The sequence below is a fragment of the Aptenodytes forsteri genome, unplaced genomic scaffold (genome assembly GCF_000699145.1).
Source record: "Aptenodytes forsteri isolate BGI_AS27 unplaced genomic scaffold, ASM69914v1 Scaffold249, whole genome shotgun sequence".
Lineage (NCBI taxonomy): Eukaryota > Metazoa > Chordata > Aves > Sphenisciformes > Spheniscidae > Aptenodytes > Aptenodytes forsteri.
This window is the reverse complement of record NW_008796188.1, coordinates 2,638,776-2,651,121: the sequence shown is the minus strand read 5'-3', so window position 1 is coordinate 2,651,121 and position 12,346 is coordinate 2,638,776. Positions and strand designations below refer to the sequence as shown.

Below are 12,346 nucleotides of genomic sequence, written 5' to 3'. Positions count from 1 at the left end.
GTGCGGGGCAGGAGAGGGGGGCCCGCGCCCCGGGGCAGTGGGGAACCCAGGAGCTAATTTTAGGCTTGCTAACCTTGACTTGTGTCCCTGGAAGGAGCTGGGAGCGGAGGCGTGTGCCTGGAGCGAGGGGATCCGCGGCACGGCGGGACGCCGAGCAGCACCTGCGGTGGGTGTCCCTGCTTTCTAGGCTGGTGGGTCACGGTGGGGGCCCGACCTGCTGGGGCCCAGCACCTCTCCCTTCCCTCTCGCCTGTGCGGAGGTCGGTGGATGAATCGGCTCCTCTTGCAAGGGAAAGCCGGTGGCATGTGGATCGTGGCAGGCCTGCCAAAGCATGTTCTGCTTCGTGGAGTTGTTTGTACCTAGAACCCATTCTGCCTTGCGACGGAGACGGCTGAGTTAGGAGCGTGTTCCAGTTTTCAGCCATCTCTAGTTCAACTGTCTCTTTGGAATCGGCTGCAGAAGTTTGTGTTGCATAAGGCTTTATGGAGTTGTAGGGTCTGTTGAGAGTGGATATGCTCCAAGTCTCGAAATTCTTACTGTGAAACTGTTGGGGTTTGGTTGAGCAGGTGGCTCTGTTGTCCTGGTGTTTTTAACCTCTGAATGCAAATTCTGTCATATGTAAATGCTGTGGTGTTCTTCTGTTTCAATTCACATAAAATTGCGACAAACCCAGACAACGTGCTAAATTCCCGGGCTCTGCCTTGCTGTACTTCCCATCTTGTTTAATGTTCTTGGGAACATGTTCTGTTCAGGTCTTTGCTAGAATGAGAAGTCTTTGACAAAGGCGTTTATTTTAGCTGTCCTTGTCATTCGTAGCAGTGGGTTCCCTGCATGTGGTACTCGGAGGAGTGCTGGTCTAATTTAGAAACAAATTGTTTCTATTTCAAGTTTTTAAGAGAATAATCTCATTAACATTCAAGTTCCCACTCAGATCTGGTTGCGGGAGGGAGTAAAATGAGTCTTACTGCCAAGTCTGATGCAGCCGATCCTCCGTAGCTATTTGTGAAATGCAGTGGTAGGGTTACTGCTGCCTTTTGAGGCTCTTAGTTTGGACCTTGGTAACGTATAATTCTCGGTGATGTACAGTCTGAGTGGGAGACCGGGACTGTTTTGAGATCAAGCAGAAGAGACATAGGAAGCTGAGGGCAAAAAAAAAGGGAACTGACAAACTGTCTCTGCAGGTTTCTGGCAGATCTGCGGTGAGAGCTTCAGTCTCATGAGCCCCAGTTTACTCTGTTGTTTTGGGGATCAGTGCAATATCCAGCCTCTTTTTTTTTTTTTTTTTTTTTGGTAAAGCTAACAACAAAAGGTCTCCATCTCTAAATGGGAATCGTGCTGGGATGCTGTGGGACCCGATTCTGAGCACGCAGTCTAGAAAATCAAAGATGAGCACTTTTAAACTAGCAGAGGCTATCGGAGCATTGCCGTTTAAAGTAAATGCGTTAAGTGCATTTTAAGATTTACTGCTGCTGTTACACATTCACTGATGTGACTGTGTCTAATTGCTAATTAGTAACAACTGTAGGCACAGTGTGTGGTCTTCAAAATGAGCTGGCAATGCTAACTGACTGAGGGATGCTATTGGAGAGTCAGCTTTATAGCGGAACATCTCTGCTTCCAGAACTTGCTCATCTGACCAGCCTGGCCAGATGTGAACTTGCTGCTGGTACAAGCAAGAGAGCCTAGAACCTCACCTTCAAAGTTGGTTTTTTCTTGTAAGAGTATTCACTTTCTTTACACAGAAAATGGCAAGATCAGGCAGGGGTTTGTTTCTCTCACTGGTCTGACCCTGATAGTGGTTTTAAATTGTTCATGGAAGTTGGGCGTTACTGGAGGTGTGATGTAACAGAATTGATAAAGATTTCTTGCAATGTTTGATTTTTATTTCCCCCCTCCCCCAGTGAAAATGAAGAATTTATATATTTTTATTGCTGTCCTGCTCATCCCATGGAGTTTTTCTTTGGCGAAGTATGATGAATTTGAGGATGGAGATGACATTATGGAATATGATGATAATGACTTTGCTGAGTTTGAAGATGTTAATGAAGATGCGGTCACAGAGTCTCCTCAGAGGATCATCACTACAGAAGATGATGAAGAAGAAGCCACTGTAGAGCTTGAAGGTCAGGATGAGAATCAGGAAGACTTTGATGACGCAGATGCACAGGTAGTGCCTCACCTCCTTCCCCTATGTGTTTCCTAGTAGTATCTCTACACCTTTCTTTCTCACCTTATCGTTTTGGATTTTGCCTACCGGGCTTTGGATTTTCATGCTGTTTGTGATTTTGTCCTTTAGGAAGGTGATACTGAGAGTGAACCGTATGATGATGAGGAGTTTGAAGGCTATGAAGAGAAACCAGATGCATCTCCTAGCAAAAATAAAGACCCCATAACAATAGTTAATGTAGGTATAAATGTTGATCCGCTTTCTATTTGGTGTTTCATCACTTATTTTTTTCAAGGCGGCATGCCAGTAATGTCACTGGTGTACGATGTACACGTAAGAGAGAATCTGTCCTAAAGAATTTGCTATTTGAATTAACAAGAGACAGTGCAGAAATGGGAAGAAGTGTGGAGACAAGAAATACCTGAAATAATGCAACAGGATAGCAGCAGAATGTGATCCAGGTGTGCCAGCTCCCAATTCCATGCTCTTCTGCATTGGTTTATGCGACTTTAAATAGCAACTCTTGAAGTAAAACTTCCAGGGCAGGCGCCTTTGGTCTGTTGATCTCTATTTTAAGCTGCTGGAATTGCCATCCTTGATCAATGCTCTATTCTGTAGTCAAACTGAGAATTGTAATTGGAATATGGATCAGGAAATTTCTTCATTAGAACAGACCTTTTGAAACATAGTTTTGACCAAAGCGTTTTATAACTTAGCTTCTTTTACCCATATGACTATGGGGGAGAAGTGGAGGAACTATAGTGATGAGCTCCATTTAATCCAGAGAAAAACTGTACATCCCAGAATGTCCGAGTGCTTTGTCAACACGTAAAGAAGAGGTTGCAATGATGATGTGCTTACAATAAACATAGTGTATTTTTAGCTTGTCTGTGGCTAAAGTTTCAAATCAGAAATTGACTCCTCTGATGGTTTTTGAAGCCAATCTCTCTGTCCACCCTGCATGACCTTCTTGTTGCCTCCCAAGAGAGTCTTTTACGGAATGATCAGGTGCTTGAGGCCTGCATTTTTATTATCCCTAAGTATTGTGGCTGACCTTGCTGGTGGAAATTAAGGTTTGGGTACTTTTCTGGCTGAAGGGTGATACAGTGATAGCAGAACGGCTAATTATTCTCTGAAGATGGCAAGGTCAGGCAGGCTTCCCTGCTCCCCCACGCAGTCTGTGGCTCTTGGTGGCATCCTGAAAATGCTCCTGGACATTGGGTATTTAGATTTCAGCAGAAGTTACATAATGATCAGATAATGCTGTGATGGGCAGGGCCTCAAGCTCAAATAATCAGTGGGTTGAAATGCTGGGCTGCTGACTGCTCTGAGGGATACATGCTAGCACAGGCATACTTGGAAGAGAGAAGTACTTTATTTGTATTAGCCAGGTATTTTGGGAATGCTATTATCAGTTGTTTCCTGTATGATTACTGTGTCCCAGTAGAGCCAAATGCATTATGTAGGCTTAGCTCTGTCCTGTCGCCTTTGTGAAGCTTATTGCTGTGTTTGAGATGAAGCTTCTCCAGTACTCTGCGTTTTCCAAATTGTTTGTGTATGTGGAATCCACCCATTCAATATGTAAAAACCAGTCTCCATTCACTTACCGTAGGTCCCTGCTCACCTGCAAAACAGCTGGGAGAGTTACTACATGGAGATCCTGATGGTAACAGGTCTTCTTGCTTACATCATGAATTACATCATTGGGAAGAACAAAAACAACCGTCTGGCTCATGCATGGTTCAATACTCACAGGGAGCTGCTAGAAAGTAACTTTGCTCTTGTTGGTGAGTTCCGTAATGACTAGGATCCATTTTTAGTTTATTTGACTAAAGCTGGTTTTAGACCTGCGTGTAGGCTATAGAGAAGAGTAACCTTTCCTATGCATGATGGCACTAACGACAGCTCTGCATGTAGACAGTGTGCCAGTCTTCCAGAGCTGAAATTAGATTATGGTGTTGTAGTATCAATTATTCAGAAACATCACGGTGATACTGAAGTAATCCAGCAACAACTGAGCTCTAAGGCTACTGATGAACGTCGGTGTTTAAATTTGTGATTTTTAGACTGCAGTTCTCTTTCACTGTTGTTTTCTTCAGGGGATGATGGCACTAATAAAGAAGCTACAAGTACTGGGAAACTAAATCAAGAAAATGAACACATATATAACTTGTGGTGCTCTGGAAGGGTGTGCTGTGAAGGAATGCTCATCCAGCTAAAGGTAAGGATGAGTGAGTTTGTAGCACTGTTTACCTGTCACCAGTTTTCAGGTTCTAGAAGCTTTTCCATTCCAGTGTGAGCAACAAGGAGTCCTAGCTCGACTCTTGCTCACGTTCAGAGACAGGGTTCTGAATATGCACACGTGAAGGGAAGACTGGTCAGACTAAAGATCTGTACAGGCCTGTATTCTGCCCATCAAAGTGGGTAAGGGTGAATGCTTACAGAAAGAGTATAGAAACTGGAAGCATAGCGTAAACAGAGGTAACTGGATGCTGAAGAGCCCAGCTGCCATTTAGAGGGACTTTGGCGTGTTGGAGGAATGGACCAACAGGAATTCCAATGAAGTACAACAGACAAATACAAAGTCCTGCACCTGGGATGGAACAGCCCCACACATCGGTTCAGCTCATAACTTGAGGGTACAAGGCCCTGAGAAACTCATCTAATGCAGAAAGTAGGCCTGCTTTTGAACAGTATAGGTGACTGCCAAAGGGCTCTGCAAAGCTAAATTATCCTATGAAAAACATCTACTTATAACTGTCCTCTTTCTCCTTGAGCCCCACTGCTATCTGCCAACAAAGTGCTGCACTTGAGGTGTATTTAGCTATCTTCTGCGTTTACAAACTTGTGTTTTTAGTTTCTCAAGAGACAAGACCTACTGAATGTTCTCGCGCGCATGATGAGGCCAGCTTCTGACCAAGTGGTATGTACTCAGCCCTTCAGATTAGCTGTGATAAACTGTTGCATTCCTTCAGTTCTGCTCTACTGCTTTTGATTGTTCTTACGACACACAAGTGAACGGCTAGGTGTCTTTCTGTAGTATTCCATATCTTCCAGTTCAGTAACTGTTGAAGCAATCAGAAAGAATAATTTGTATTTCTTTTCTGCCTGTGAAACGCAAACTGCTGATGACTGGAAATTGTTTTATCTATGGGTTTTATTGTTTGAGTGGTTTTGTGAACAGTCTATCATGCTTCAAGACCTTTTATCAAGGTCTTCAAACCTGCTTCAAACCACCTTTTAATCAAGACCATCTTGATTAAAAAGTGGTTTAACGATCTGAAATACCTAATGATTGTTCTTCTGTCTGTTCAGTCTGCCTGAACAGAGCTGCTTAATGCATACGCTGGCCTGGATATTATATCCTGTAACGTTACTTCTTGCCTGGCCCTTGCTCTTGGAGATGAGGGGGATCTCTAATCGCATAAATGCCAAGAGAGGTTACATTTTGGGAGAACAATGGCTGCGTGCGCTGTGAATACTCTTTCCATGCATCTATAATTGTATTTACTTATGTCTATAAAAACGATTTAATTTAGATGTGGGCAGTTGCTCATAAGTAATGGATATCTGCACTGCAAGTAAGCCTTACAACTCTGCTGTTCTAGTCACTGTCATTACACTGTAGCGTTATACCAGAATACTGAATGGAGTACTCAATAAAATTAAAAAGCTGCCTTACCTTAAGACACACTGAGAAGCTTTAAATCAACAACCTTTATCTTAGCTGTGTATGGCCTCGCTTAGTCTTCGTTCTTATGAATCAAAGTGTCAGACAAACCATAGAAGACATAGGTCTCCATTTGGCCAGTAGTCTGAAGGCAGAGTACATCGTATAAATCTGATCAAGGCTAATAACATTCTGTCCCACAGCAAATAAAAGTAACAATGAATGATGAAGATATGGACACCTATGTGTTTGCTGTTGGAACAAGAAAAGCACTGGTGCGACTTCAGAAAGAGATGCAGGACCTGGTATGTATGTTCACATTGGGAATACTGATGTGATAAATAATGGGATATAAGAACCTGTGATCTGTAGATTGCTTATTTTCTTGGGAACAGCTGAAAACTTGTGACTGGCCTGTTGGAATCAGCATGTGGGGAAAAGACATTTTCATCTAATGGATGAAAGTCTAATGCCATCAAACATCTGAAGTGCTAGCCAGCTGCTGTCGGAACTGCGGGAAAAGGGCAATTGAAAGCAGCTTACATCTTCCTTTTGGTGTATCGTTCATTTAGGAGGAGGCTGAAGTATATTGTCAGGATACACACGAGTGTCACTTCACCTCATTTAATTTGCACAAATGACTTTTTCAAGGATTGAAAAGTAAACTTAATTAGCGATATGTGACGTGGAAAGTTTGGGTCTAAGTCATCTGCTGTTATGTGATCTGAAATTAAAACTTTCCACACGTTCAAGCCCTGAAGCTTGCAAAGAATCCAGTGATAACAAGCAGTGGTTTGCAAATCTTTTCTCATAACTTGTCTCAAGTAGCAGCACTAAAGTGTGGTTGGTATGATGCCAGTTGTTTTTGTTCTGTTACCAAACAATATAAGCAAAATGCCTTAATCCACTCTGAGCATTCCAGCATGGATGTATTACAGTTGGTTTATCTTTTTCCTTCAAGTACTCACTATTGAAGGGAAATACTAACTTAAAGACTATTGATACTGCATGCTTTGCTTTATGCTTGAAATGTCCCCAGCCAGGCTGTGTGACTGAGTTAGTGTATTGTTACTGTTTCTTATCAGGTACTTTTAGGGGTCCCACTGTGCTGGAACAGTTCAGTCTGGTAAGATACTTAGAAGCTTGTGTTTATTTTTATTTCTTTCCCCTTGTTTTCTTTGGAACAGAGTGAGTTCTGCAGTGATAAACCTAAGTCTGGTGCAAAATATGGGCTTCCAGATTCGCTGGCTATCTTGTCAGAGATGGGGGAGGTCACAGAGGGAATGATGGACGCTAAGGTAATCTTGAATGAATTAGTACAAATCTTCCTTGGTAACCCTGGCACTTACAGCCTATGCAGAGAAGTTCTAATCTTTATCTCCTGTAAACATCACAACAGGAGAGCCAAATGGCCCTAGTGAGATCTAGAGAAATCAAGACCCTAAGGAAGCTTAAGGGCTGGAAGAAGGATGTAATTCTCACTTCTTTATTCCTTTTACATAGCAACCGTTAGTCTAACGTGAACTGCAGACTTAAAACTGCCTTTCAAAGCCTGGAAGTTAGCTTCAACAGCCAGTTTGAAGGAGGGTGTTGATGGTGTGTCTGCCGGTCCTCAAAGTTGACATCTGTTACCAAATGAATTGGAAAATCCCAAATGAGAGTTTTATATTTCTAATATCTGAGTTGCTCATGTTAATTCCATGCATTGAGGCCCCTTCTAGCAAAAACTAAAAAAATTGACAGTTTAAATTTCAGTGTCATTGTGGGAAACTGAGCACAGCAATTTTCTGAGTGATATATGGGCACTTTGGCAAACCCATATGGAGTGGGTAGGCTGCAGATGGATTGGTGTTGGGAAAAACTAACCCCAGTTTCTCTTTTAGATGATACATTTCCTCACGCACTATGCTGACAAGATTGAGTCCGTCCAATTCTCGGACCAGTTCTCCGGTCCAAAACTTATGCAAGAGTACGTATAAAGCTAGATCTCTCCTCCCAGTAGCCATTGTAACACTAAGCAAAATAGAGGCTGACAAACCTATTTGCAGTGTGAAGCCTGCTGGAATGCACACAAAGCGAAATTGGGAGCAAAGGTGAAACAGGTGAATAAATACACACCCAGTGCTTCCAAATGCTGCATTAGTTTAGAAGATCAAGGTGCTGTATTGCCTTAGTATTTATTTTTGTGTGCTAGTTATGCTATAGTTTGGGCAGCTACAGTGTACACAGCTGCATGGAAAGCAACTGAGTAATCCCACTAAAGGTATACGGCATCTTAGAGTTTAAGGGGCGAGAAATAACACTGCAGGAAGAGAACTCAACACATTAACTCGGATGCTATTTGAACGCATCAAGAACTTGGTTTAAGCGAAGTCTGCAGGGTAAAAAAAAAAACATCAAGGCTGCTTGCCCTTCCCTAGCTGATATGGCTAAACATTCTGCTGTTGAATCCATCGCTTGGGTACTTGTGTTCAGGTTGATTCTCAGCTGTGCTTCAGAAATACATAGATGCAGTGTCTCTTCTGTTTCTCTAAGCCTCCTAGTCTTGAGGTGCTTTTAGCTGCTGCTTCAGAATTGCCAAGTGGTGGGTGATTTATCTTACCTGAATTACCATGTAGGTTTTTGCAAGGGTGTATCATGCTCACAGGCATATAAATAAATGATCCATATCAAAACTTGAAACTGTCCTCCAAAAAAAGGAACGTACTTTTGATTTAATTATAAGACAGCAGTATGTGTACCTTGTACTGAAATTGCTAGGCTTTGGAGGATCCGTGAAATGTAGGTCTGACTTTCTTACATTAGAATACTGTGGCGTTTTGGGCAGTGAAGACTTGAATTCTTTAGAAAATATTTTTTTTTTTCCTAACTGATATTTATAAAGATCTGTAGTAGTATAAACAATGTGGCATATGTAAAACTGAATGTCATTAAAAATATACAGGCCTTCTTAGGGCTCAGGTGCCAGAGCTCAGATGACCTCTGACAATCAGATTGGATGGTGCTGTTAGTATGTTTTTACATTAATGCCTCTTCACTGCATGCTTTTGAATAAAACACTTCAGGAATCTGAATAGTTTGAAACTTAAATTTGGGTTACAGCCAGGCTTTTAATCTTGTTTATTTTATTCGAGTAGTTTGCAAGTGTGTCTTGGTTCTTGACGAGGTTTTTCCTCACAACGTGAGGTATTTTGTATGCCCGTATTTTTCTTCACTCATTCCAGCCACTTTTTTCTTTCCTACCAGGGAGGGTCAGCTTACAAAACTGCCCGAAACTAAAAAGACACTTTTGTTTACATTTAATGGTAAGAGAACTAGTGTACATGTGCGTACGTGTATCTGGGGGAGTGTTGTGCTTTCTTTGTGCAAGTCACGTGCTCAAGTTCTGTCATCTATGAAAAACAACATATGACGAATGACTTCAGTGACTGATTAACCAGTAAACAGAAGGCACTAATAACACTGGGGACTGAGCAGCATATCGTCATGGTACTAGGATACTCAATCTTGCTATTATTGATCTTAGTCCATACTCGTATCTCTACTGGTGGTTGTATTAGGTCACCACTGGAAGATGGCTTGTTTTTAAGCCACATGCCTTGCAGTTTGAGCTTGCACAGAGTTACTTGGTTAACCCTGGTTTGAAATAAAAACAGCCTGTTGGGAGTCTATTCTAGAAAAGGCCCGTAGTTCTCTTCGAAATTCAAGGCTGTAGCTCCAAGTGAAGCTAATGTCAGAGCCTGAATTCAACCCTTATGTTTGTATTCCGTACTAATAAAACTAAGAAGGGTTGTGTGGGGGAAATGTGCCTGTCACTGTGTGAGGAATCTAAATGCGATCTCCAAAGCTAAACACCTCTTTTAGTTAGTTATGTCCTTCCTAAAGAGGAGGATAAGAACGTCTGTCTTTCATGAATGGTGTGAGCAATAAGGAAAGAGCGTTATAGTAAGTAGAAAAATCCTGCCAACCTCTCTGAATTAACAAGAAACTCTTTATTTCAGTGCCTGGTTCAGGCAACACTTCCCCAAAGGACATGGAGTCTTTGCTGCCTCTGATGAGCATGGTTATCTACTCTATTGACAAAGCAAAGAAGTTTCGTCTGAACAGAGAAGTAAGTAGTGTATATTTTTCTGTCTTCTGAATATTGTATAAAATTGCAACCGTTACCATTGGATCCTTAATCTTAAGATTGGGAGCCTTATGTTTCTAATACGACTACCAGAGATACTGCATCCTGCTCATGGGGAAATCTGTATTAACTGCATTTGTTTTTCTCTGTGAAAAGGGTAAACAAAAAGCTGACAAGAACAGGGCTCGCGTGGAAGAGAACTTCCTTAAACTGACTCATGTGCAAAGACAGGAGGCTGCCCAGTCCCGTCGAGAAGAGAAAAAACGGGCAGAGAAGGAGCGAATCATGAACGAAGAGGATCCTGAAAAACAGCGTCGGCTGGAGGTGAGACAGGTTTTCAGATTGTTACAAGCTACTGGCAAATTTCTCCTACGATATCTCCAGGGCTGCCTGTAGGTATACCAGCAATGGCCAACTTTGATTTCTTATTTGCTGGAAGGCAGACAACTGTCAGGGTATATGCTGTTGCTTTCTGAAACACGTGAAGGCTCCCAGTGAGGAGCCAGCTCACGTGGTTAAGAGATGTGAACCCAAGTACTGGAGGTCTTTTTTTGTTTGGCTCTTCTGAAATTATCAGCTTGCTTTTTGAAGAAATCACCGATGTTCATTCAGATCTCTGTCCTTGCCTACAGGAAGCTGCTTTGCGGCGTGAGCAGAAGAAACTTGAGAAGAAGCAGATGAAGATGAAGCAAATCAAAGTGAAAGCTATGTGACTCCATTGTGAGAAGCGTCTCAGTGCCACCTGCAGAATTTTAATTCACAGGGTACAAAGACCTACTTAACTCCATGATCCTACACTTCTTTGAACACTAGTAGCCATTAAGAGAAACGTTCCTTGCATTGGTGTTACTTAAGTATTACAGCAACATGCAGGCGTATGTAAAGAGCTTTGTCTCGGCAGTTTTATTCCAGGTGATATAAATTTTTGCTACTTGTCTGTTTTAAAAAAAAAATTGCAATATTCTTGAATGCTCTTTGTCATTTTTTCTTTAAAAACAGAAGATTGTAAACCTGTCCATGTGTGCTGGTAACATATTCATGCTTTGATTTTAAATTTTGGTTTTAGTTATTGGGAGGGAAGGGGAAAAAACTTAAGGGGAGGAGAACTGCACAGTAAACACTCACTGTGCATTTATTTGCATCACGCTTGTAAAGGCACAAAACTTAGAGCCTTCCATACACTGTATGGATTCTTCAGGGACTTAAGCCCAGTAGTATAGACTAGATTTTTATTTTCTTTTTTTTTTTTTTAACAAACAAGGGACTGAAACAGTATTAGGTCACCTGTGGGCACGATTGGCATATGTTGTAAAACATACAGATGGGTTAGATACAAGGGAATGGAATACATGAACAGTTTCCTACTTGTGGTTTTGAATGCTGCACGCTTAATACAATGTGAAGTCTGGAATGTCAGCGTGGTGTTTCTTCAGGAGCGAGCGCGTGGTGAGTTAGCAGCTTCAACTAGGTTTCCTTGAATATTTTTAACTGTACAAGTTTGCCTCAAAAACTTTCTTCTCCTGATCTCAGCAGCTGCTGCCTAGTTCACTTCAGCCAGAAGCTAGATTCGGTGAAGTATCTGCAATTGCCAATTTCCCCAAGCAAGTAAAAACATTTCAGAGGACGTGTATCCTCTTCATCTGGTAAATGATCACTTCAGGTTTTTGAATATAAATGGGGAGAATGAAGTGAATGCCCCTGTGCAAGCACTTCACTAACTGAGAGCTCTGCATTTTATAAATGCTTCCTGTCTAGAAGGCATTTTATTGTTGCTTGTAACAGACTTTTAATAATTTTGTGGGGAAACAATGTCTTGCATTTTCCTGTTCCAATACTTTGTGCAAACTTGGTTCTGAGGCAATAAGAATGAGCTGCTGTTGAAACAGCAATTGCTTAAACTTGTTCCAGCATGGGATACTTCACGCTGATTTAAATGCAAATGTCTGTAACCTGGTACATGCAAATACATTAATTTTATAATGGTTGGTAAAATTATTTAAAACCAAAACTAATGTAGATTATGTGAAATTTTAGCATTATTTAGCTTTAAAGATTAATACGGTATTGTTTCACAAAGTTCTTTGAAAAGAAATGCTAGTTTGTGCTCTTTTAAATAAGTGGACAGCTTTCCTGAAGTCCCATACATTTGTGGGCCGTGGCAGCTAATTTTGTAATATGAACATTCAAATGAACAATCTAATGAAGAGTAAAATATAATTGAAACACTCCACCTGCCTACTTTACTTGGCTGGACTCCGCGTTCCTTTCATCTACTAGAATCTCAAAGCCTCCGTTTGTCCTGGGTAGGTTTCAGCGTAGGTTTTAAACGTGGAGCAGCTGGCCTTCCCTCTGCTGCAGCGTCGGTGGAAGCTGCTCCCTG

At 41.7% G+C, this 12,346-nt stretch overlaps 2 protein-coding genes across 3 annotated transcripts in view; one reads left to right on the top strand and one right to left on the bottom strand.

Annotated features, from left to right (window-relative positions):
- DDX42 (DEAD-box helicase 42) overlaps nucleotides 1–153 on the bottom strand; it is a 21,066-nt gene extending 20,913 nt beyond the window's left edge. The window contains 1 exon segment of the mRNA XM_009287900.2: nucleotides 74–153. The gene's annotated coding sequence lies outside the window, so the exon portion shown is untranslated.
- CCDC47 (coiled-coil domain containing 47) lies at nucleotides 99–12,194 on the top strand. Of its 2 annotated transcripts, XM_009287899.2 has the most exons (13): nucleotides 99–166; nucleotides 1,902–2,167; nucleotides 2,297–2,404; nucleotides 3,780–3,954; nucleotides 4,267–4,388; nucleotides 5,025–5,090; nucleotides 6,041–6,142; nucleotides 7,025–7,135; nucleotides 7,721–7,806; nucleotides 9,084–9,142; nucleotides 9,839–9,948; nucleotides 10,123–10,290; nucleotides 10,599–10,978. In XM_009287899.2, the coding sequence occupies exons 2-13, from the start codon at nucleotides 1,907–1,909 to the stop codon at nucleotides 10,677–10,679; spliced, it is 1,449 nt and encodes a 482-aa protein (XP_009286174.1). In that variant the 5' UTR covers nucleotides 99–166; nucleotides 1,902–1,906; the 3' UTR covers nucleotides 10,680–10,978. The 2 variants fall into 2 exon arrangements, with proteins under 2 accessions (XP_009286174.1, XP_019329828.1); XM_019474283.1 differs by lacking the exon at nucleotides 99–166 and having other exon boundaries at nucleotides 1,296–2,167; nucleotides 10,599–12,194.
- The last annotated feature ends 152 nt before the right edge of the window (nucleotides 12,195–12,346 follow it).